This window comes from Chelonoidis abingdonii, chromosome 1 (assembly GCF_003597395.2).
Source record: "Chelonoidis abingdonii isolate Lonesome George chromosome 1, CheloAbing_2.0, whole genome shotgun sequence".
Lineage (NCBI taxonomy): Eukaryota > Metazoa > Chordata > Testudines > Testudinidae > Chelonoidis > Chelonoidis abingdonii.
The window spans coordinates 132,986,873-133,013,455 of NC_133769.1; the positions used below are offsets into that span (position 1 = coordinate 132,986,873).

The 26,583-nt window shown below is 42.0% G+C and overlaps 1 protein-coding gene across 7 annotated transcripts in view; it reads right to left on the minus strand.

Annotated features, from left to right (window-relative positions):
* PHF21B (PHD finger protein 21B) overlaps nt 1-26,583 on the minus strand; it is a 273,496-nt gene that overhangs the window by 87,705 nt on the left and 159,208 nt on the right. For 5 of the 7 annotated variants that reach the window (XM_075070440.1, XM_032804763.2, XM_032804762.2 and 2 more), the window contains one exon: nt 14,670-14,981. The exons of the other annotated variants lie outside the window; for them this stretch is intronic. In XM_075070440.1, coding sequence (XP_074926541.1) covers nt 14,670-14,981 — 312 coding nt within the window. The remainder of the gene's footprint in view (nt 1-14,669; nt 14,982-26,583) is intronic. 7 annotated transcript variants of the gene reach the window in all.

The following is a 26,583-nucleotide window of genomic DNA, read 5'->3' on the forward strand; positions in this document are numbered from 1 at the left end:
CCTCAAGAGATACTGAATGTAGGGTAAATAGAAACAACAAATAGAAAAATATATTATTAAACAGCAGGCAACCCATGAAAATAATCCTTACATAGACACCAACAGAATGCTCATGGGTGAATATATGCAGTGGGCTAGATCCTCAGGTGGCGTAAACTGGTGTGCAGCTCTGCTACAATCGATGGAATTTTGCTGATTCTCACCAGGTGAGGATCTGGCTCCACTATTTGTGTGTGTGTGTGTGTGTGTGTATGCATATGCATGTGTGTGTGTGTTCATATACTCTGTATCTGTATAAACAGATATTCCCTCACACATTTTTAATTGGTTATTGTGTAGCAATTTAAATTGAGTTTATAAAATGGTTGTGATATAAAGAAAAAATAACTAAACTAACATCAATAAGTGCTAATAAATACTAATATAACATCACCACCACTTTTACTGCAATGTGAAACCAGTTTATTATACACAGATGAAATCAAATTGCTGCCTTTATTACTGTCAGGAATGACTTCTAAGATATTTCCATAAACTACTTGAGTATTCATCAGCACTGTGTATTTACAACATACAAATCTCTCTCTCTCTCTGCTATTTTTATATAAAATAATTTAAGAGCAGTATTTTCTGGTATAGTTTTCCAATTAATTTAAATATACACTCAAGTATACAGTTAGAGCATAGTACTTTACAACCATACCTACTGCCAGTGCTTTACATAGCAAAGCAGTTCTAAGAGCTACAGGAAATTTTATCATGTTTATGTTTTCAATATGAACACTGGCATCCTGAAAGATGATGAATAAGTAGTCTGCAGTCCAATAATATATGCCTGGAGTCATGCATTCAAGTTCACACGAATCATTCAACTGCCCCACAACCTCCACAGATAATAAAAAAATCCACCTTTTGACAATAAATAGAACTAAGACAGTTGGCTGTATTCCAAAGCCTTTCATTTCCTAAAGTGGTGCCTTTATTAAAGTAATAGTGCATGTAGGATAAGTGGATGTTTTTATGTATCCTGTAATTTAGAAAACCTAAGAGATTATTTTTTCCTGATTATCTTACATTATTACAAACTGCACTTCAACCAAGAACCACACAGTTCTCAAATATTCTATCCGTCCCCTTCCATTCTTGCACCACAGTTTTAAATAGAACTAACTTGAAAATTCTGACATTTTCAAGAATGCTTGCCTGGTAATTTACACGAGGCACAGACAGCCTCCAATTACAATGAAACAGCTACAGTATATTACTATTTTTTAGAGCATTTTTTGATTTTCTAAAGTAAAGCAAAGCTCTCCGTGGGGGTTTTCCAAACAATAATGAGCTATAAAACTCAAAGCATTTGAGCAAAAGAACTTTGTTTATGTGGATGATCTTTTTATTTATTTTATAAATATAAAATACCATACTTCCTAGGAAGAACACACCTAAGAAAATTTGCACATTTCTCACCTACGTTTTCTTACTCAAGATATTTGTAGCTTAAAACAGCTCTCTCTGGTTACAATCTGAGTCCAATCCTGCATGCCTGTGCACTGGAAGTCCCACTGACTTCACTGGGAACTGCGACTGTGTATGGAATGCACCATTGCGCCTAATCAGTCTTTATTCAGTCCTTCATGTCAACAGGAGTTTTACCTGAGTAAAGATTGTAGGATGTGGTCCTCCAAGGGCTATGTAACTGCATCACTGCCCCGACCCTTCTTCCCCAAATGCAGACTGGGAAAGGAATAAGGCATACAACTTGTATATATTCACCAGATAGGCCTGTCTGGGGTATTTAAAAGGAAACCATTTATAGTCAGGAAGCAAAAGTGATTATTCTGAATCTGACGTTTAAATATCCTATCAACAGCAACTAGCATTGCTGACTGGTTTAATTAACTTGAAGGATATAATCTTATGCTATATAGTAAAAATACATATTTTAAAGTGTCATTTCATTATACAGTATAAATCAGAGATGTGGGGCCAAATCCTGTCCTCGGGTCTATATATGTAAATCTGAAGTAAATTCATTGACCTCATCAGATTAATCTGCATTTACGCTGGTGTGAATGTAGGCAGAATCTGAAATAAGTACTCTATTAACCATTTTCTTAAATCACTATGCTCTTTTCAGCTTTCTGTTAAGACACTGGGGAAGGAATTTTGTCCTGGTTCAATAGGGTTTAAGATCAAAATCACAACAAACGTTCCTTTTCATTTGTTTCATTGGGTAATTTCCCCCCATTGCCCTCATATTTACTGTAATGCTCCTCAGACATGACATGGGAACACATTTGCATTAAAGTTATAAAGGTGACCGTTGACACAAGAGACTAAAGATGTGACACTGAATCTTTCCATTCTAGGACAAGTACCTGAAGAGGAGTTCCAAAGAGGATGGAGCTAGGCTGTTCTCAGTGGTGGCAGATGACAGAACAAGGAGCAATGGTCTCAAGTTGCAGTGGGGGAAGTCTAGATTGGATATTAGGAAAAACTATTTCACTAGGAGGGTTATGAAGCACTGGAATGGGTTACCTAGGGAGGTGGTTTGGACATCCCTTAGGGAAGAATCTATAAATAGAGAATCTCTATGTCCTAGTGAGGATGAGAGGATGGAAAATGATAAAATATAGGCAGGATCTGATCAGAAACAGTCAAATAAAAAAAAAAGAGTCTCATTCAATTACATTGTGTAATGGCAGACAGCTAAAAGGAGACAAGTTTTTAAAGTGCTTATATACCAATGCTAGAAGTCTAAATAATAAAATGGGTGAACAAGAGTGCCTTGTATTAAATGAGGATATTGATATAATAGGCATCACAGAAACTTGGTGGAATGAGGATAATCAATGGGACACAGTAAAACCAGGGTACAAAATATATCGGAAGGACAGAACAGGTCATGTTGGTTGGGGATTGACATTATATGTGAAAGAAAGCATAGAATCAAATGGAGTAAAAATTGTAAATGAATCAAACTATACCATAGCGGTAGGGATATATTACTGACCACCTGACCAGGATGGTGATAGTGATTGTGAAATGCTCAAGGAGATTAGAGAGGCTATCAGAATAAAAAACTCAATAATAATAATGAGGGATTTCAATTATCCTCATATTGACTGGGTACATATCACCTCAGGATGGGGTGCAGACATAAAGTTTCTTGACACTTTAAATGTGCTTTTTGGAGCATCTTGTCCTGGAACCCACCAGAGTAGAGGCAATTCTTGATTTAGTCCTAAGTGGAGCACAGGATCTGGTCCAAGAGGTGAATATAGCTGGACCACTTGGTAATAGTGACCATAACATAATTAAATTTAATATCCCTGTGGCAGGAAAAACACCACAATGACCCAACACTGCGGCATTTAATCTCAGAAAGGGGAACTACACAAAAATGAGGAGGTTAATTAGACAGAAATTAAAGGGTACAGTGCCAAAAGTGAAATCTCTGTAGGCTGTGTGGAAACTTTTTAAAGACACCAAAATAGAGACTCAACTTAAATGCAGACCCCAAATTAAAAAAAATAGTAAGAGAACCAAAAAAGAGCCACCGTGGCTAAACAACAAAGTAAAAGAAGCAGTGAGAGGCAAAAAGGCATCCTTTAAAAAGTGGAAGTTAAATCTTAGTGAGGAAAATAGAAATGAGCATAAACACTGGCAAATGAAGTGTAAAAATACAGTTAGGAAGGCCAAAAACGAATTTGAGGAACAGTTAGCCAAAGGCTCGAAAAGTAATAGCAATTTTTTTTTAAAGTACATCAGAAGCAAGAAACCTGCTGAACAACCAGTGGGGCCACAGGACGATTGAGGTGCTAAAGAAGCACTGAAGAACGATAAGGCCATTGTGGAGAAACTAAAAGAATTCTTTGCATTAGTCTTCATGCCTGAGGGTGTGAGGGAGATTCACAAACCTGAGCCATTCTTTTCAGGTGACAGATCTGAGGAACTGTCCCAGATTGAGGTATCATTAGAGGAGGTTTTGGTTTGGACAAATTGAATAAATTAAACAGCAATAAGTACACACCGACCAGATAGGTAATTTACCCACCAACGAGTTCTGGAAGGGAACTCAAATAGGAAATTGAGAAACTATCTAATTAGTCTGTAACCTATCATTTAAATCAACTTCTGTACAGATGATGACTGGAGGATAGCTAATGTGATCGCCAATTTTTAAAAAGGGCTCCTAGAGGTGATCCCAGCAAATTACAGGCCTGTAAGCTGACTTCAGTACCGGCAAACTGGGTTGAAACTATAATAAGAACAATATTGTCAGACATATATGATGAACATAATTTGTTGAGGAAGAGTCAACATGGTTTTAGTAAAGGGAAATCATGCCTCACCAATCTACTAGAATCATTTTGAGGGGGTCAACAAGCCATGTGGACCAAGGGGATCAGTGGATATAGTGTACTTAGATTTTCAGAAACCTTTGACAAGGTCCTCACCAAAGGCTCTTAGTTGCAAAGTAAGCTGCCATGGATAAGAGGAAGGTGCTCTCATGGACTGGTAACTGGTTAAAAGATAGGAAACAAAGGGTAGGTATAAAAGGTCAGTTTTCAGAATGGAGAGAGGCAAATAGTGGTGTCCCCCAGGGTCTGTTCTGGGACCAGTCCTATTCAACATATTCATAAATGATCTGGAAAAAAGGGGTAAACAGTGAGGTGGCAAAATTTGCAGATGATACAAATTACTAAAGATAGTTAAGACCCAGGCAGACTGCGAAGAGCTACAAAAGGATCTCTCAAACTGGGTGACTGGGCAACAAAATAAATGAAATTTAATGTTGATAAATGCAAAGTAATGCACATTGGAAAGCATAATCCAACTATACATATAAAATGATGGGGTCTAAATTAGCTGTTTACCAACTCAAGAAAGAGAATCTTGGAGTCATTGTGGGATAGTTCTCTGAAACATCCACTCAATATGGCAGCAAGCAGTCAAAAAAGCTGAAGCAGAATGCTGGAATAATTAAGAAGGGGATAGATAAAACAGAAATATCAATGTTGCTCTGTATAAATCCATGGTAATCCCACAATCTTGATATGTGTGCAGATGTGGTCACACCCATCTCAAAAAGATATATTGGAATTGGAAAAGGTTCAGAAAAGGGCAACAAAAATGATTAGGGGTATGGAATGGCTTCCGTATGAGGAGAGATTAATAATGACTGGGACTTTTCAGCTTGGAAAAGAGACGGCTAAGGGAGATTATGATTGAGGTCTATAAAATCATGACTGGTGTAGAGAAAGTAGATAAGGAAGTGTTATTTACTCCTTCTCATACACAAGACTAGGGGCCACCAAATGAAATTAATAGGCAGCAGGTTTAAAACAAACAAAAAGGAAGTTTTCTTCACAACACAATGCACAGTCAACCTGTGGAACTCCTTGCCAGACGATGTGTGAAGGCCAAGACTATAACAGGGTTCAAAAAAGAACTAGATAAATTCATGGAGGATAGGTTCATCAAGATCACTTGATGATTACCTGTTCTGTTCATTCCCTCTGGGGCACCTGGCACTGGCCACTGTCAGAAGACAAGATACTGGGCTACATGGACTTTTGGTCTGACCCAGTAGTGCCTTTCTTATGTTCTTATGTGGTGGAAACTCCATCCTTAGACCTTTTTAAAGCCCAGCTTGACAAAGCCTGGCTGGGATGATTTAACTGGGGCTGGTCCTGCTTGAGCAGAGGGTTGGACTAGATGACCTCCTGAGGTCTCTTCCAACCCTAATCTTTGATGATTGGAATCCAGTCCTGATCAGTATTGACCAGTCATCTTTCCACTGGATACCTGTTGGGTTACTTCTATTGAATTATTTCAGTGCCAAAGTCTTGTTCCTAATGGACAATGGTGTACACAACACAACAAGCACTTTGTGGGCAGCCTCAGCAGATAGAATCAGCACAGTCCAACAGACAGGGCATAGGACTGGAATTCATGAGATCTGGCTCTGTTGTGTGACCTTGGGCAAGTCACGTCATCTGTCAGTGCCTCAGTTTCCTGTCCCACCTTGCCTTCTCTATTTAGATTGTAAGCTCATTGGTGCAGTAACTGTCTCTAACTATGTGTTTTGTATCTCCAACACAATAGGATCCAGAGAGGAAGGATGGTTCCTGTGGTTAGGGTAATAGCTGGGGACTCAGGAGATCTGGGTTCAATTCCCTGTGTTGCCCCAAACTTGCTGTGTGACCTCATGCAAGACAACTAGTCTCTCTGTGCTGCTTTGAAACAGCAATATAATAGTAATAGAATTTGGTAGTGATTAATCCCTTACAGATTGTGAGGTGATCAGGTACTGTAGTGATGGGCGCTATATAAGTAAGGTATACATCGGCCATATAACTTAGATAAATCTCAGTTGAAGCCTCTAGGTACTTCTGTAATAGAAATAATAAATAATCATAAGAGTGTAAAGGGCAAGAAGACTGAACTACTGGCTTATGCCAATAGGTGGGTTTTCAATCACATTGAAGGTAAATTGAGAGAGAACAGAGTGGAGAAGCTTGTGTGGGGAGAAAGAAACTTATCTCTAGAGCTCTCAATCCACCATTTTTCATCAAATTCATTTTCAAAAAAAGATTCGAATTACTCCCCTTAGACACTGCAAAACCCGAATAACTTCCCCATGATGATGTTATTACTAATCTGTAATGCAACTGGAATGAAGCAGTATAGTTTCTTTTTCTGTTGCATTGTTAAAGCAGAAAAATATCACACTCCTCTAGGATTATACTTATTCTGAAGAGTGAGAAAATCATTTATTCCTAAACTCTGCAAGATTAATCCACGAAGGTACTTATGTATCTAATCCTCATATTTAGGCTCCACTGCAACCCATCAAACTCCTACTTGGCTGTCTCCTAACCCCATCGGCATCTAAACTCACTCTGGTGCCTAAGTTTTATAGTAAAAGTTCTCTAGCCATCTAAATTCTGGCTCTGACCATGCACACTGTTGCCTCTAGGCACCCAGATCCCTATCTCCCATCTAAGTCACAGAGTGATTCACAAACCAAGGGAGACAAGTCTACAACTGCCTAAATCACATGCAGGGGCCCGATCTGGCAGGGGTGCTCAGAGGCCAACTACTGGATTGTCTCCCTTAGGAGAATTCACATGAGGAGGAGGAGGCTCTCCCTTCTAAACTTTAGCTAAGTGGCTAGAGTACTCATCCAAGACATGGGAGACCCTTCAATTCAAGCCCCTGTCCTCTACCTTTCCTGGTTCAAGGATCAGAATCAGACATAGAAATCTTCCTGCTGGCCAAACTCCAAGAGAGGGGCAGGACTTAGCTCACACCCCTCTTCTCAGCATCTCCCATGGGCTATCTTAGGCAGCTGCCTCCTACCATGCTGGCTTTGTGGATCACATTCTGAGGTGCCTATCTCTCCACAGTCATTGTATAGGGAGCCTAGGCTTTGTGGATCACAGTGTTGTTCCTGTGGTTCTCTAGATGTGACACTCGGGCCTTGTCTACACTAAGGGGAAAAGTCGATCTAAGCTATGCAATTTGAGTTATGTGAATAGCATAATTCAAGTTGACGTATCTTAGATCTATTTACCGTGGGGTTCACACTATGTGATGTCGATGGGAGACATTCTCCCGTCAAATCCCCTTACTCTTCTCTATCTGGTGGAGTACAGGAGTTGACGGGAGAGCAATCTGTCTTCACTAGACCCGCTAAATCGACCGTTGATGCATTGATCATCGCACTTCGATCCCCTGGTAAGTGTAGACAAGCCTTCAGCAACTCAAAGCCTAAGGCAGTCCCTTTTTGGATCTGGGTCTACGTGACCCTAGAGAGTAAAATATATAGCAGCTGCCACTTTTCACCAAGTCAAAATTCACCTTAGGACAATTAAAAATGTAGGCCCCAATCCTGTGAGTAACTGTGCACAAAAAACAACTCCTGAGCCCATGTGGAGCCCTGTCTAGTCACTGGGGCCTGCCCACACAGAATCGCATGCAGGCTTTGAGTCCCTACCAGGAAGTACATGTCTTCCTTCTCTCCTCCCCAAATTCCTCCACCTAAGATGTCCATCTACATTTCAAAGAAACAAAGGACAACTATATGAAGAGTATCAAGGGTACAGCATCCGACAGTGTTGTTATAATCACAACAATGTCATCTGTATTACAGTGTACGAGCTTTTACATTATTAGCACATAAACATACTTCCTTAATCTGATCAAATGCTTCTTAGAGGACATTTAGCACCAAACGATGTTCCTTACAATACCATCAATTTCACTAGTATGCATCAAACAATATACCTAACAGCATTGGACCAGTATGAAAGCTGACTTAAGAAATAATAATCATTTTAAAAATTACTTCCTATTGCTGAATAAATTATTCTAAAAGTTAACCCACACATATCAAATGGCTTGCACATGCAGAACTAAGTTCTTCAAGTTTGGGGGCCAAATTTTCAAATAGATGCCATAAACTCACACTTATAAAGTATGTATGAACATTCACCTACACAAACACAAGCCCCATTCTTCTGAACAAACTAGACAGTGGTATGTCTATCTAAACCCAAAACAAGAATACAATATGACCTAAGGCTGTACCACAAACTAGTGAGAAAAGCATGAAAATTCAAAGTTAAGATAAACTCAGGTGACGCAGCGTGTTAGTGTATCAGATTTTCACCTCTGGAAAATGGAGTCCAAATTTAGCCTTTGGAAATATCTGACAGTTTGATGGTCTCATTTAATTAAAGCTATGAATAATAATCCATGCTATCTGACTTTAACATGATTGACAGATTCTTCTGAATTAAAAAAACTCAGAGTGGAATAGAAGGAGATCTTGCAGGGTTGGGACGAAGATGCCTGGTAGATCTACATTGCGAAGATTGCTATGAACCTGTGTGTGTGTGTGTGTGTGTGTGTGTGTGTGTGTGTGTGTGTGTGTGTGTGTGTGTGTGTGTGTGTGTGTGTGTGTGTGTGTGTAATGAAGGGGGGAGAGGGGGGTAGTTCCCTTTTATGGACACCCAGCCAGCCAACTAGCTGTAAAATCCATGTTAGTAGTTGTTCTCTACTTGCTTTAATTGTAAAGGGTTAAAAAGTCCATAGGTGAGTGGGCACCTGACCAAAAGAGCCAATAGGAAGCCTAGAACTTTATAAAATTGGGAAAAAACTTCCCCTTTGTCTGTCTGCGTTGTTCTCCTGGAGAGCAGAGACACAGCTGGAACTATGCTGTAGGAGCTTGGGCCAGGTATAAAAAATCATCAGATCATACCTAGAAATTACTCATTTGAAACCCCAGATATATAAGTAGATCAGGAAATGTCAAGGAAGATGCAATTAGGTTTATTTCTTTTATTTCTTTATGGCTTGTGGACTCCTCTGTGCTAACCCCAGGTGTTTTTGTTTTGCTTGTAACCTTTAAGCAGGACCTCATGAAAGCTATTCTTGATTCTTAATTTTTGTATTTGCTCTTTTTAAATCTAGCAATAGCCTGAGTTTTCAGATGCATTTTTTTCTTTTTTTTTTTTAAATAAAATTTACATTTTTTAAGAACAGGACTGGAGTTTTGTGTCTTAAGAGGTTTGTGCACATATTGTTTAATGAGCTGGTGGCAACAGCTGGTTTCCTTTATCATCTTTCCCAGCTCTTCCGGGGCTATGTGGGTGTGTGTGTGAAAGGGCTTGAGGGTACCCCACAGGAAGGAATTTCCAAATGCGCCTTCCTGGGTTCTTAAAAGAGGGGTTGCACTTGGGTGGTGGCAGCATCTACCCAGCCAAGGTCAGAGAGAAGCTGTAACCTTGGGAGTTTAATACAAGCCTGGAGTGGCCAGTATTACTGGTAATTTTTAGAATCTTTGTGGGCCCCCACCTTCTGCACTCCAAGTGCCAGAGTGGGGAATCAGCCATGACAGTGTGTCAGCAACTGTGTTTGTAGACACTGATACTGTATGGAAGGATGGAATCTATTGTCTTGCTGGGATGTTCCCCAAGCATTGTGCAGAGTGATTGGGGCTGAGTCTCACCCTGTGAGCAGTCTTAGGCTGGGACTGCTGTGAAGAGCCAGCTCCTTAGGGCAGTGGCTGCATGTTCCTGCAGCCAACTTCTCTAATTCTCGCTACCCTTGGGAGTTACAGTAGGTGCATGGGGAGCATACAGCATATATTGCTAGGGCAAGAGCTAATTCTTGCAGCAAATTTAATGATGGGGCTACTCAGAAGATCTTTTCCCCCACCTCTCTCAGTGGCTCTTAAGAAGTGGCTGGGTGATTTGTCCAATTGTATTTTTCCTTCCTTCCACCTGCAGTGATTGCGTTCCCAAGAGATGTCTACTCCTCCTGTCCTCCCATCAGCCAGAGTTTTTATGCTTCTCCCACATTTGCTATTGTGATCCCCTCTGGCCTAAAACTTGGCTGTTTAGAGGAGGTAGTAGAGGAGGAATTTTCTGTTATTTGATGCAGTGTTCCACCACAACAGATGGGACACTATCAGCTTTCTATCTACTGTGCCTCTTGCCTGATCAGCAAAGCCTAGCCCCTGCTTTCAATCCGAAAGTAGCGGCAAGACTAGAAAACAGAAATAAAAATGAACAAATTGGGGGGCTTACTCCAAAATCTATGATACTTATACGCCGCCCTCCCCCCCATTACTTTGGAATAAATTGTATGCTAAATTTCTAATGTAAAGAATCCTTTAAAGCTTATTGTGCACATATTTATCTAGACCGTTTTTAAGTATATTTCGTTTCCCTGAGAATCAATAATGTCTCTAAATCACTTTAAAATATATTGGGAAAACCATGGCTTATGATGGAAGTGCTGACACATGGCAGTGCAAATGGACATGCTATAATGAACGTACTTATACTTAATCCTATTTAAAAGTTGTATGTCTAGGTTGAAAGGGGTCCCCTTATCGTTTTATGCCCTATTTTTTCTGCTGAGTTTCATTTAGCATTTCATCCCTTTTAGATATCACTTGAGATGACCATGCAAGCAGACTGATTCCCTTAAATGCTTTCCAGCAGAAACCAATGTTCAGAAACTCATAACATTACATTTCATGCTCTTGCCCTTTCCCGCACTTTGCAGACACAGAAGGAAAAACTGCACTGTGCCAGTAATCTCATTTACTCCTATCAGCTTGCCTCCCTAACTCAAGCAGCAGAAGACTATCATTATACCCCATCTCACAATCTTTACACATTTAAAAAAAAAAAGCTGCTTTTCAAGAGTCATTAAAAAAAAGGAAGTAGCCATTGGTTACTCTGCCAATAGTGACACCCTCAAGTGAGGTTCTAACATTGGTAACTAAGGTGTGTGTTATGGCTATTGAGCTGAAATTCCGATTCTGGAACAGAATCAAAATTTCCACATGTAAAACAAGAACAGACTTTCTATAGTTTTTTTTGACTGGAGAAAAAGAATTGTAGAACAATTGAATTCTGTTAGAGAAGTGGCAATCATTCAACTAACCAAGGTTCAAAGGTAATTTACATTTTTATATATTCATTTTTAATATTTGCAACTGTTCTTATTCATGCCTGTCAGCTATATTTTATTCAAAGGGATGTAAACACTACAGTATTCAGTGTATCTCCTGAGTGCTACACGGCCTTGCTATTGCACTGTACATTTTTGACACAATCAGAAATGCAGAATCATAAAACTAAAGTTGTAAGAAACTTTCTACAGTGAAGGCCATTTAGCAAGAGCTCAAACAGAGTGAAGCAAATGCAAGTCCCAAATGTAAGGCAATGTTCCCATTGCTATTCTGGTTACAGCAAACCTCAGCTTAAAATGAAATTGTTCTAGGGAGAAAAATATATAACTATGGGACAAATACTGGTTTGGAAGATCAGAGAGCAGGTGAACACTCCCTGTCAACACAGAACTGAGATCTGTGGGGCTGCTCTGAACATGGAAACACAATGGGATTTGGTATGGAAAATGGACAGGGCCAATCTTTTCTTTGAAGGGGGATGCAGGCAGCCCGGGGGTTACTGCAGCTGCTACAAGTCCTATCAGGAAAGATTCTTCCCTTCTAAGAACCCTAGCTCCTGCCAGAGGTAATCAGTTCACAAGCCCACTACTAAAAGGCTATGTCTACATTTATGGCAGTGTGTAGAGTGTTTATACCCTGCTAGCATGGGTTTATAAATAGCAGTTGTAGACAGTGACACACAGTTTAGGCAAGTAGAGTGCCCTATACACCTGACCCTGCAGGCTCTCTACACAGCCAAACAGTGCCTGGCACATCTACACTGCTATTTATAGCAGTGAAGGGATCTGCTGACTCTTTGCTGCTGGAACCTTTCTCTGGTGAAGTGAAAGGCTCCAGCAGCAGGAAAGGGCTCTGGCAGTGGGGAGACAGCAGGGAGCAGCCGGACGCTTTCCCTGCTGCCAGAGCCTGTTAATGCTATTGAAGTCAATGATGTTGTACTAGAATAAACAAGGGAAGGATTTAGTTTCCAAGGTGGACTGACATGCTCTTCCATTTGTTAATCAGTGAGTTAACTAAACAGGGTTTGCTGTGTTTTAATATGCTAAGTGATGGGCATTCTCTCCACAGCATTTGGGGTGACGCTCCACAGCTCATAGACTTCAGAGAGTTTAAGCCTTTCCGACATCGCTTTTGTTTTACACATGCCTTCAATTATAGTTTGACTCTTGAAGGATATATCCTCTAGTTCACATTTTATTCTTCTCTCACCCTGGCAAGAGACTCTAAGAGTAGCCTTTGCTGGGATTGTAATAGGTAAGGAGAGGTCAGGGTATGGGAATAAACATTCCTTATAACCTCTTCTGTGCAGAAAGGAAATTTGTAGCTGCAGACCCCACTGCTCTCCCACTCTTCACATGCACTGACTGCAGGGCCGGTGCAAGGATGTTTCGCGCCCTAGGCGAAACTTCCACCTTGCACCCTTCCCTTCCCCCCGCGGCAGCTCCCCCACTCTGCCCTGAGCCCCCCCCCCCGCAGCAGCTCCCCCTGGCCCAGGGAGCCATGCAGCAGCTCCCCGCCCCAGTTCACCTCTGCTCTGCCTCCTCCTCGAGCACGCCTTCACCGCTCTACTTCTCCTGTCTCCCAGGCTTGCGGCGCCAAACAGCTGATTGGCGCCACAACCCTGGAAGGGAGAGAAGCGGAGTGGGGTGATGTGCTAAGGGGNGGCGCCGCAAGCCTGGGAGGTGGGAGAAGTGAAGCGGCCACGGCGTGCTCAGGGAGGAGCCGGGGCAGAGGTGAGCTGGGGCAGAGGTGAGCTGGGGCGGCGAGTTCCCCTTCGTGCCACGCACTCCCCTTACTTGCTGCAGTGGCCCTCCCTGCGCTCCCCTGCTCCAGCTCCTTCCGTCTACATGCCGGCGGTGACAGGGGCAGCGGAAGATCCAGCCGCCGCTGTCGCTGCCGAAGAAAATGGCGCCCCCCAAATCCTAGTGTCCTAGGCAACCACCTAGGTCGCCTAAATGGTTGCATCGGCCCTGACTGACTGGGTCCTCACCCTAACCTGGAGTTTGTTGTTTTAGACTTATAAGAGCTAAGGGTAATACTTTACATCCTTATCTCACCAGGTTTAAGGCACAGACTTTGCATTTACTGTTTTCCTCTTATCTGAGGCTTTGTTCATGCCATTTCACCCTGTTTTGATATGCATTTATTGGCATAAGAATTCCCATAATGTGGCTTATTTGGTTTTTGGATGTGAGGATGTTTCTAGTGAATAGGACAGGCTTCTCTCTTGTTCTGCAAACTCTTCCTTAACATCTGTGCAGTGTTTCAATTAAATGAGCGCTATAGAAAAACCTAAGACAGACTCCTACCAACTGCCCTGAGAGTACAAGAGACAGTTGGCAGCATGTCAACTCATATACATTTTGTTTCTGCTTGTTCCTCACCTGAACCTTGCTAGGTAGAAGAACCACACTGTCACACCAGAAAGGTGAAACACTTGTGCCATGAGGCACAATTACATCCGTTCCTCAGAAGGCTACATCTCCCTGTCTCTATTCAGGCTGAACAGGCACACAAAGTAGCCTAGCACCACAACATCCCTGAAGATTAATTATTTTAAAAAACCTGTTTCCTCACACAGGAAAGAAGTGCCATGGAGGACAAACAAACTGGAGGAAATAAAATTAAAACAGAAACAACAGCCATTTAGGGTTTGACCTGCACCTTACTCCCTGCTGTCCAGCTCAGCCCAGGCAGCACTACTCTCCTCCCCAAGGGTTCTGTTCCCCTAGTCATATTAGCCCTCAGGTGTTATCCTCCCTGCTCCTCATCTTAGACCAACCAGACAGCCCCTCTCCCTGCACTTCAGACCAAGGAACCAGACCAGCTGCTGCAGCGCCCTGCTATGCTCCCTCACTCCTCCCATTCCCCACACTGTGTCAGACGAGCCCCACTCTCCCCAGCAGCACTCCCCATTTCAGGGCACCCTTCCAACGTCACCCGGCTCCTGCAGCATCACCCCTGTCCTATTCTCCCCGCAGCGTCACCCCTGCCCGCCCCAGCCAGCAGTATTACGCGACCGCCCCCTCCACTCGTCCCCCAGTCAGAGCCCCCGGTGTGGCTGCAGCCCCTCCCCTGGCCCCGCGCCCCGCCCCGCGGACTCGGCGGAGGCAGCCGGCTGAGCCCGCCGCTGGCAGAGCGCGGCGCAGCGGGGGCCGCCTGCGACTCCTACCTGGGAGCGGGAACCAAGCTCGGGCGCTCTCCGCGGGGTCACCAGCTTGGCCGTGGTCTGCAGGTTGATGGGGGCGCTCTGCGGGGGCTCCACGCCGGCCGCGCTGCAGCCCAGCCCCCCGTTGAGGTGCGCGGTCACCATCGCGATGGGAGCCTTGGCCGGCAGGACGGAGATGGCCAGGCTCTGACTCTGGCTGCCGCCGCCGCCGCCGCACGCTTTGAGAAGCGCGGGGACCCCACCGCCGGGCTTGGTGTTTCCGCTGCCCCCGCTTCCCACCAGCACCGCTGCAGGGCAGCTCCGCACCGCCAGCTTCTGCCACAGGGAGAAGGAGAGAGAGAAGCGCGAGCGTCACCACCGGCCTTGCCCCCGCAGCGGCACAATCCCCTGCCCCGCGGCCCCCGCCCGGCACGGGGCGCAGAGGAGCCGAGGGGCGCCTGCAACATCTGCAGCCAGCCCGGCTCTGCCCCCTCCCTACGGAGCCCTGACCCGAGCAGCCCTGCCTGTCACTGCCGCCTGCTCCAGCCAGGGGCGCCCCACCGAGAGCTTCGCGCCTCTGGGCTACCTCATGCTCCCGGAGCCGGGCTACGCACCAGGAGAGAACAGAGACCCAGAGCCAGCGAGTACCGTCGCTAGCATTTCTTAAAAGGATGAACGAGAGCCGGCCAGATCTTCAGTATCATTTTCTCCACCCTCACCAAGTTGCTGTTAACAGCGCACTGGCTTGGTGTAGCTTTTTAGTTGTCTGGTCAATTTCTTTACCGGTTAAAGTGGATTTTTAAGGGTGGGTTGGTTTGGTTTGTTTGGGGGAGGGAGTTGCTTAATTCCTCCTGAACCACCTTCTAAAGAGGTTTTGGTTGTGTGGTTCGACAGCACCGAGCACAAGGTCCGTGATTAGGGGTGTCTTCACTACAAGTGATAAATAATAATTGATAAAGGGGTTTCAGAACGGGCTAGCCAGTATTTTCAAACTGTCATCTTTCATTAGACTGCAAACCACATTACAGCTTCCAGTCTCACCCTACACTTTTTAGTTTCCCAGTTCTTCAGATTTTACTTTCCCATATGTTGTCACCTCCTTTTTTTAAAATTGCATTTTCTTTAAGGTTTTTTTAAATAACCAGCATTATTTTTCGAGCTATTGGGGTAAGGCATTCTAGTGAAAGCCAGAAAACCTGTTACTATTTAAGGCATATAAAAATGTCACATTTGTGAAAAGGTATTAATATTGTTGAATTTATAAATACAGTAGCTATTTTATTTTGGATCAAGTTTTCTTCTGCTATTCCATGTTATGCTGACATACTCATGCCTTTACAGTTGCCAAAGTACTGGATACAAGAGACTTGTGTCAAACCTGTTTTTATCTTTATCTCATTTTAACTGTATTAAATATCTCCTTGTATTACGTATCACTCATATTCAGAGTAAGATACAGCTTTCTGAGTAAGATTTCAGCTTGCAGTATATTTTCATTTTATATCATCTGTGACATATCATTAAAAGCTCATAATGGAGACCCGGGGCAAAATTCTGCTCTCAGTTACAACAGTATAAATCTGTTACTCAGAAATAAATAGAGGTTGAACTGAATTCAGTCCACAGGTGCCTCTGTATCTGTGTGCCATTTACTTTTATGGGGCCAGGTGTGAGTGAGAGCAGAATACATCCCGTGCATCTATATTTTACTTTTGTCATAATTTATAACTGGATTTTAATGTCTACCCTAAGAAGTTCCCAATATTTAGATTGCCAGGATGGGAAACTTCACATCACAGAAATGTACAAATATGCTGTACTGCTAGACACTTTCACTATAAGCGTAAAGACCTTCATTGTTTTCCTCATATAACATTTAAAAAGGTACCAAAACACTTTAAATTTTCTCTAATTCAATTCAACAGAACAAGCAAAACTGAAGATATGCAGTACTTGGAACAACAGTGGAAACAAAAGCAAGTTAAGAAGCAGGAAGGATACTTTCCTTACACAGTTTAATACCCAATAATTGCTTTTCAACTTGCTGCAAAGGGGAAAAGTAGAGACAATACAAAGCAGAAATAGTGTACAATTAAATTTTTTTAGTTGTTTGTTCACTCACATTAATATCTACCTTATTCTCCATGGGGATCCATATTAGAGAGACATATTAATAATAGTTTTTTGTGACACTATTTTCATAATAAACTGATGAAAATGCCTATTTGTATATATGCACCAGAAATAGCTGAAACATCATTAGTTTTGTTGTTTGTTTTAAATTCTAACTCAAAGCAAACATTAAGTGGTTTTTATGGTTGACCCCCCTGTATTTTTCCTTGTTAAATGGATATTTGTATTCCCCTTTAAGGATAAGTTTTTACTTTCATCTTTAAAAAAGGTAAATGCAAGGAAGAATGTTGCCACTATCATAAACCTGAAATAACCAACCAACTTGTTCCAAAAACTTCTTCTGAGTGGACAAAACAATACTTCTAATGATGTATATATTGAAATTATTTGTTTAAAAGGGCATGAATTTTAGAAGCTAGATGTGGAAACGTATCTGAGTGGTAGATATTGAAGATTAGTTTCAGAAAGCTAAACTCACCTGTTTGGAAGAGGTAACATTTTTCATTTGTATCTGATTGAATTATTCCATGAAAATGCATCTACTAACTACACCAAAACATCTCACTTAGATTCTTTTGGTAAGACAATAGAAACTATGTGGTTTTTCTTTTTTAAAGACCTTTTTTTTAATGTTATATATACCCCAGGAAGTTCTGATAAAGGGATCTTGGCAGAAACAATAGAGTGTAGTATGAGAAGTTAAAAAAATCCTCAACAAAACCTACATCTGCTGTATTGTATTTCTGCCAAATTAATTAAAAGAATAGTCTTGTTTCTAAAAGAGACAAAATCTGCATTTTGGGAATCAGTCTGTATAACATATTCTCTGACACTTTTGGAATGATGAATAATAAGAATCTAAGCATGCTTTGGGCGTAACAGTCAAAAACGTGCTGTCATAAGAGGGGAGCCAAAAAAAAAAAACTGGCTCTAAATGCTGGAAAGCAGCACACTGCTTCTCATCTACAGCATATCAGTCCTCACAATACACCAATTTTGAAGCAGCACCTTTTCAATAGCAGCACAACTTTCATTTTCACTGCAGGATGCCACCGGCAAATTGGAGTTTGAGATATGTATGCCAGTCACAAGCAAACACACTTCAATGTGCTGTAAAGCTGCTGCTTGTTTATGATTTTCTATATTCTACATGGCAGATTCCTCTTCTTAGATTTCAACTGTACAAAGCAGTGCTTTTATTTTTTTTCTCAAATGTATCGAAATAGCTTTACCTTTATGTTTATTTTTAAATGCAAAAAACTGTGTGTTTCACAGAGGTCTGTGCTCATAAAGGTTTGTAGGATGTGGGAGAAACAGGGATGCAACAGTTTTACTCTAATTCCAGGATATTTGGAATAAGTGAGGCTCCTACCAGCTACTCAGATGCTACCTTGTATAATTATTAAACAGATTGCTGTTTCATGTTAAAGAAAAGGGAATAGGGGAGAGAGAAGGATTTGAAGAATGCTGCTTTCAGAAGCCACAGGCAAAGCAAATAGCTATTGTGTCTCAGTACAGATGCTGGAACATACATGCACTGACACCCACATTGGGGAGTTGATATTACCATTCACAGTAAGTTCAGGTTTCCATTTCTCCACTTTTACTCTTCTGCAGTTTACATCATTTTTTGGTAACCTTACAAGGTCTGATGTGCCTTGTATAGCAATAGTAATCCACACATGTACTTATGTAGATTGTTAAATGAGAATGATCACGTTCTAAAACAATTTTACACTCTGCTACTGATTATCTTCCCCTGTGGCAGTAACTTTAAACTGATACAAGCCTGCCAACTAAGATATGTGACCTGTTTAAAAGGGACTTAGAATTCACTGCCCATTGCTGTCTATATCGTAACCACTTCTGCCTTAGACATAGACTTTATTCCAGTAATCCTTCCAGAATGATACTGTCTGACAATGCACTTTTGCTTTGAAAAATTGCAACTGTTTCCAGAGCAACATCTATTATTTTCCTGAGCTGGCCTAGAAGGAAATATGTTCTGTATGAGAGTTTGTCAAGCTCTCAGAAGAATGGTAACCTATCATAAAACCAAAGCAAAGGCCTACCAATTAATAATTTAACATTTGTCACAAACCTAAGGCACTGCATGTGAGATAGCTGAATAGAGATTCCCTCAGAGAGGAGGGTCTTGACCTCTGTTAATTTACTCAGTTCTTACAATAAAACTCAGCTGAACGATTGACTCTTTAATATTCTAACAGTGACAGACCACAATTCTTATTCTGGCAATAACCACAGTATATGGGATGTTTCAAGATTTGTGGTTTTGGGACTTAGAAGCCTTTTCAAATTTTCATATGCTTTTCAATGTGTTTCCAATTGCCATTTTTGATACCCAGCTGTGAGCAATGACCTTTATTCATTTGGGCCTTGATCCTGCAAACATTTATGATCCTACATAACTTTACATAAAGAAGCAGCCCTAGAGAAGTGAATAGGGCTACTCTCATGAAGAGATATATACACCTATGCAAGTATTTGCAGGACTAGGGCCTTAGGTGGGATCAATGATGTGCTATCAGTATTTCAACAAAGGGTTCCCATGAATACACCCTCTTTTGCCTGTGTACAACCCCAAATACCACAGTTGCTGTCCTCACAGAGTGGAAGGGTTAAGAACTGAAGAATCTGTTTGGTTTCCCATTATTAAAAATGCTCTGTCATATCCATAACTTTGATGGGAACATTTTACACTCTGTTCCTGAACAACAGTTTATTGATAATAGATCACTTTGTCCAATCTCTGTAATGTGAACTGGGGCAATGGCATTTGTAGGTGAGTCTGGGACAGCCTCTCCTTCCCATTTTATTTTTTAAACAACCTGCCATTTTGGTACAATCTGGTTCATTCCAAAGGGGGGGAACTGCACTACAGAAATATTTTTAATGAACCTCAAGGATAGGTCATCACTAGGAGGGATGATTTAACAGTATCCAGAGAGTGGGGGTGAACTCCATCAGAGGCAGGAGATCATCCAGCCTTCCCTTTAATTTGGTGTTGCAATTTTACCAAGTGGCTCCAGGGAGCCCACTCCAGCACATTGCCACTGAGGAGTTAACACTCTTTTTGCTTGCTTATCCTCAAAGCAAGAGCCAATCACAGCCCTCTCAAGTGTGCCATGATAGAGACTGAAGAGCATAAGGGAGACAAATATGAGGCAAAAAGAACTATGGATAGAAAGAGAGAGAGACTTAGAAAAGCAGTAGTGACTTTACTGCTGCTTGGAATTGTCTCCTGGCTTCTAGTATTCATCAGCAGGAAAAAGAAAAATCTGATGAGAACTTGAATATAGATTAAACAAACATCCTGACAGAACTGTCATAGGGTATGGAAAGCATGAATAGACTTTTAGAGCGATAATAGATCCTTGGTCAAACAAGAACTGTCCTTCAGAGAAAACAGATCAGGAAGGTACAAAGGAAGGAAGATTTGTGTGCTGAAGGACAAAGTATGGTAGCTACTAAAAAAAAAGGCTTCTTTTGTGTGTTGTTTTCTCCCTCTCCCCTTTTTTTTGACAACTTACTGCCTGCCTGTCATTAGAAATAAGAATCCATTCATTTTTTTCTATCAGATCTCTGCTAATTAGCCATCGCTGCAGCATGGCACAAGGATTTACATTCAAAGCAAAAACCCATTCTAATCAAAACTGTAGCAAACTGGGGTTTTGTTTGATGTTAACCTGAAAGTCAGTTATTGTACCACTGATGTACATACCATATTACCAGCTGAGTGCTTTCAGCATCCCTCTATCAGTGTGAAATATTTAATTGGCACAAGGATCCAATCAGCACAGTAGAGGGGAATCTAGTGTGTGCATTAATTTACTTTCAGATGAAAAGCAGTAAAGCAGGTCAAAAACATATAACCTTCCTTCCCTAAACACAGAACACCAGAAAAATTTGGGGGTAGGGGAAGGAAAGGAAGCCACTCTATGTGATTCCAGATTGGAGATTTAGAAGGAAATTAGCCATTCCTACCAAAGGATGACAAATGCTGCCTGGAGTAGAGAAGGGACTCCCCCTGCAAAAATAATCGATTAATTAAAATGGCTCACTCTTTCTGAGTCTTCTCTTCTTAAACTAAAGAGGTTGTAAAACCTTTTTTTCCAACATATCTTTAATTAAGAGAGATTACAAACACCCAACAAATAATGAATGAGCCTTTGTATTTAGGTATAATGGCTCTCTATGCTCTGACTAGCTCTGATCTGTGTTAAGATACTTTCCAGTAAAGCTCTTCATTAGGAATAGAAGTCTGTTTTATAAGTATTACCAAGCACTTCTACACATCAGCAGTTTTTATATATTGCAGAAGTATATTGCCATGTACAGAAACTAAATGTCGTACACTACCAAATTTACTTTTAATCTCTCAATGAGAAAGACATTTCTCAGATTTTTTAAATGTAGCACCTAATCTGTGTGAAACCAATGAAAACATCAATAAAGAAAAAGGAGTCGTTAATGATAATTTCTAATGTAAACTTTAAATTAATGAACTTAATGCTGTCGCAAATGAAACCTAAGTGCAAAGGCACTGTAATGGGTAATAATTAAAATCACCAGAAAAACTAGCTCTTATGTCAACCTGATATGACTAAAACTCTCAAAATGGCTAGCTTCCAGCACAGATTGGTAATGAAGAATTAGCAGATCTACGTGAAGAGAGAATTTTCAATAGTGGTAAATATTCTAACAACAGTAACAGTGGGATTGTAAAAGCATAAATTCACTTAAATGCAATTATCCTTTAATTTCTATAACCATTACACAGCCTGCTGGGTAAAAAATAAAATAAAAATATACTTCCCACTGTATTGCTAACTGGCAATCCACTCATCAAAGCTTCGAATTATCTGCTTAGTGACTTGTAGAAAGCACTTTCTAACAAATGAGGAGTAGGGGGGATGAGGATGATATTTAATGAGAAACGTCAAACTCATATTATGGAACGTTCTAGAAGAATCTCTGCATTTTAGAGGGGAGGAGGAGGGGCAGCTGGATTTTTTTTTTTTTTTTAATAACCTCACAAATAATCCCTCCTCCTTTCTCTCTCTCAAACCATGTCAATGATCAAGGAAATGAGAAAAAGGCACTTGATTCACAGCTGACGCTCTGTTCTTGTTACATCAGATCAAGAAAGAGCAATTTAACAGGGGTGCCTATTTCTGCAGGGGAAACAAATCTACAAGCTGGCATTTTGTCTCTTAGTCCTCTTAATTACCTATCTTTGGCTCTCAGAAACAGACCTTTTGTAACTTGCAATCCAGGCTAACCAAAATGTTATATCTCTACACTCACAAACATATTATTTAAAGCCTATATTAAAAACTTCATTGAGGGTGATATACTGATTTGGATTTTATTTGATGAACAGATCACTATTCTTTCCCTTAATCCCAGCAAAAACTCTTTAGTACAGTGAAAATATTAAGATAAGGCCTGATCTAAAGCCCATTGATGCTAATAACCACCTTTCAGTTGACTTCAGAGGTTGGATCAGGCCCATAGTGAAGACCAGTGAGACATGCTATATCTAGTGTGCAAATCTATGAAATGCTTTAAAATATTTCCTTCTTTTAAGCCATAATTTACAGAAAAGCAAACTTTAGCTTGATCTCATTAATATACATCTGCAGTACATACAGGCATTCTCCCTCAACAGACTCTGTGGTGTTTTAAATTGCTCCCCACTGGGTAACATGGGTCCTCTGGTAACCTAAAGCTGTAGTCCTACATAGGATTAGCAGCTCAGGAAATTTACATACTTTTGCTGTTGCCAGCTTCATAGCTTTCCATGATTTACCATGCCCCAGTGTTCATGAGGATTGCATTTATTTGTCTTATTTAATCATGTTTTTTTTAAACAAAACAAAACTGGAGTGTACACCATTTAAACATTCATGTGCTTCTCATTTAAGTTTTGAAAAAACAAAAGGCATCATGATTCAAGGGCACAAGCATGCAGCACAGCATATGGAGCCACAGTAAGTGCCCCAGAACTAGCTGAATGTTTCTATTGTCTGAAAGACTTGTTCATTACAGCTACAAGATGCAATGCAGATATTTGCATTTTTTAAGAGGTGAATCTCATGGCTTTTAGATAAATCATGGAATCCAGAGCCTTTTTAAATGGCATCAAAGCCCACATTTCTTGATATCCTAACTCCCTTTGTTTCTGTAGACACGCAGCCTTTGCCTCGCTGAGTATTTTAATGTCTGAATTTCATTAAAGTTTGCATCCTCATGTTTCCAACCCAAGATATGAGCTCACAGGCTTGTGCGTTTTACTTACAAACGCCCTATCCTCTATTATCAAGCAGGGTAAACAGGGATGTTGCTGCATGTGATTTAAAAATAATAATAAATTACAGTAATTTATGAAATCTAATTTTAAATATGCTCCCAACTGATCCACTTCCCCCAAGACCTTCAGACCTTTTTAAAAATAAACAATAATTTCTAAAATCTAATTTCAGATATGCTATCTATTGAATCTCTTTTCCCCCTAAGACCTGATCATCCTTCTTTGATCCTTTCCTCCCCCTACAAAATTGAATTTGTGAATGCATATCTTCATTGCTATAGCATAAAGATTTGACAACACAATAAACCAAGCAAACTCTCTTTTCAGCTACTACAGAATCTTCTTGAAATGAACAAATGTAGTGAACAGATATTGGCCTCCCAGGGGATCAAAACATCAGTTCCTTGGTATATATATAAAGAAGAGAGAAGTTAAATGGTTGTGTTTCCCCCAAAGGAAGGCACAGCTTTAGTTGTGAACTATTCCCATCAGAAATACTGGATAAGTTACAAAGAAAACAGAAACCTGCCTCATTCCCAAACCCTCAAAGCACATATAGACAGTTCCCCAGGACTCCTGCAAGCACATTGTATTCCAAGAACTCCAGCATCTATGGTTACAATATGTTAGGGTGAAAGAATGACCGTTTTCTAACTTCAGGCATATTTGCATTTTAGTCATGATGCTGCTCCCATCAGCATTACAAACCACTTTCCAACTCTCTAAAGTATGGCTTTGATGAAAACAAGAGGGGGTGGGGGTTGGAAGACCCAAACAAAAACACTTTAGCCCAAACTGGGTGCCTAAAGTTAGGTTCCTAAATCCACAACCAGGCACCTAAATCAGTGACTTCAGGGATCACTGCCCGCTGTCACAATTCAGAGCAGCAGAACCCACTGTAAAGTTAACTGGAAATAGGGCAGATGCACCATGATAATCCAGGAGTTCCACCCAGCTTGCGCTGAGAGGACCTCAGTGCAGAAAAGCACCTGAGCCATAGGGTACGTCTACACTGCACGATTATTTCGAATTAGCTTAAACCGATATTACAAAACAGATCTAATAAAATCGGTTTAGCGCGTCCACAGTGGGATCCCGAAATCGATTGTTTGCGTCCATGGTCCAAAGCTACCATCGATTTCAGGAGCGGTGCACTGTGGGTAGCTGTTCCTCAGCTATCCCATAGTTCCCACTTCCGTGTTGAGAGCACAGTGCCTGATGGGGCAGAAAACACTGCCCCGGGTGGTGCTGGGTACAGCCTCACCCCTCCCTTTGTGAAGGCAGCAGACAACCCTTTGGCGCCTTTTTCGCGGAGTGCATTGAGCAAACGCCATAGCACAGCAATCTTTCCCTTTTTTTTTTCACGTGGTGGTGGGGGGAAATAAACTGAGGAGCTGTTCCCTGAACCACGCCAGACACTGTGTTTGAACCTACAGACATTGGGAGCTCAGCCAAGAATGCAAATAATTTTCAGAGACTGCTGTGGACTGTGGGATAGCTGGAGTCCTCAGTACCCCCTCCCTCCCTTCATGAGCGTCCATTTGAGTCTCTGGCTTCCCGTTACGCTTGTCACACAGCGCTGTGTATCCTGGAGTTTTTTATTCAAACGCTTTGGCATTTCGTGTTCTGTAACGGAGCTGGATACAACAGATTTGTCTCCCCATACAGCGATCAGACCTAGTATCTCCCGTACGGTCTATGCTGGAGCTCTTTTTCGATTTCAAACTGCATCGCCAGCCGTGCTGATCAGAGCTCCACGCTGGGCAAGCAGGAAATGTAATTCAAAAGTTCGCGGGGCTTTTCCTGTTTACCTGCCCGCTGCATCCGAGTTCAGATTGCTGTCCAGAGCGGTCAGTGCTGCACTCTGGGATGCCGCCCGGAGGCCAATAACGTCGATTTCCGTCCACACGAACCCTAATCCGAGTTATCACTATCGAATTTAGCGCTACTCCTCTCGTTTGGGAGGAGTTCCGAAATCGATTTAAGGAGCCGTTTAACTCGATATTAATGACGACGTCGTGTGAACGGATACAGCGTTAAATCGGTATATCGGCCATTAAACCGATTTAAAGTCGCAGTGGAGACCTGGCCATAGATTCTGCTGCAAAACTTAGAGAGCGCTCTCTTCAGAGATCAGGACTGGAATCAGGTCCTTCTATACCATCTCTGACAGTAGATTGTTCTGCAAACTTGGGCAAGTCACTTTACCTCTCTACCTCAATTTCCCAATCTGTAAAATGGGGATAATAATAGGTAACGCCCTCACAAAGGTATTGTGAGGCTTAATTAGCTATTGTTTATCAAGTGTTATTTCTTTATTATTAAAACCTAGTTCAGGTCACATGACTCTGTCTCGGCCACCTAGATTATTACTGGCAATCCAAAAGTATGGTATTATATTGCTGTTTCTCTAATCTCTCTTGCTAATCTTATTTAATATCATAAAGCAGAGGAAATCTGAGATACTATTGTGGAGAAAAGGATCAGAGATTACAGCCCCATGTTTTCCTTTGATTCTGAGAGTGCAGATCTGGCCAGAGAACACAGACAATGGGGGGAAGGGTGCTCTTCCTTCCTTCCTTCCACATGAAAGCTCATCTGTGCTGGCTCCCCAGGGACCCACCATCATGGGAACAAAGGAGGTGGAGTGGTAAATCTGACAGATTTTTCCCCAAACCAAGGTTACACAATATTACAATAATTTATGATGCGTCTTCTACCATGGAAGGAAAGTCCTGGATAGTGTTGCCATGCGTCCAGTTTTCGACCAGAACATCTATTCGAAAAGAAAACTTGGTGGCTCCAGTCAGAACAGCCAGTAGGGCAGGCAGCCTCCGTGCGGGTCCCGGAAGCAGTCGGCATGCCCTCTGGCTCCTAGGTACAGGGGTGGACATGGGGACTCTGCACGCTGCCCCCACCCTGGGCTGCAGGAGTGGCGCCTGCAGATGGGGCCAGTGCACAGAGCCCCCCATCTGCCCCTGCACCGAGGAGCCGGAGGAACATGTCGCCTCTTCCCAGGAGCCGCCTGACATAAGTGCCACCTAGAGTTCACACCCCAAGCCCGCTCCCACACCCAAACTCCCTCCCAGAGTCTACACCCTGCACCCCAACCTTCTGCCCCAGTCTTGAGTCCCCTCCCACATTCCAAACCCCTCAGTCCCAGCCCGGATCCCCTTCCTGCACCCTAAACCCCTCACCCCTGGCCCCACCCCAGAGCCCTCACCCCTAACCCAGAGCCCTCACCCTCTCCCGCACCCCAACCCTCTGCCCCAGTTCAGTGAAAATTCGCAAGTGAGCGATGGTGGGGGAGATGGAGCGATGGGGTTGGGGAAAATGGAGTGAGCCGGGACCTCAGAGGAGGTGCAGGGCAAGGGTGTTTGGTTTTCTGCATCAGAAAGTTGGCAACCCTAACCCTGGATGGTTATGGAAGACCTTGGCAGGAGTAAATTAGAAGGGCTACCCAGCAGCAGA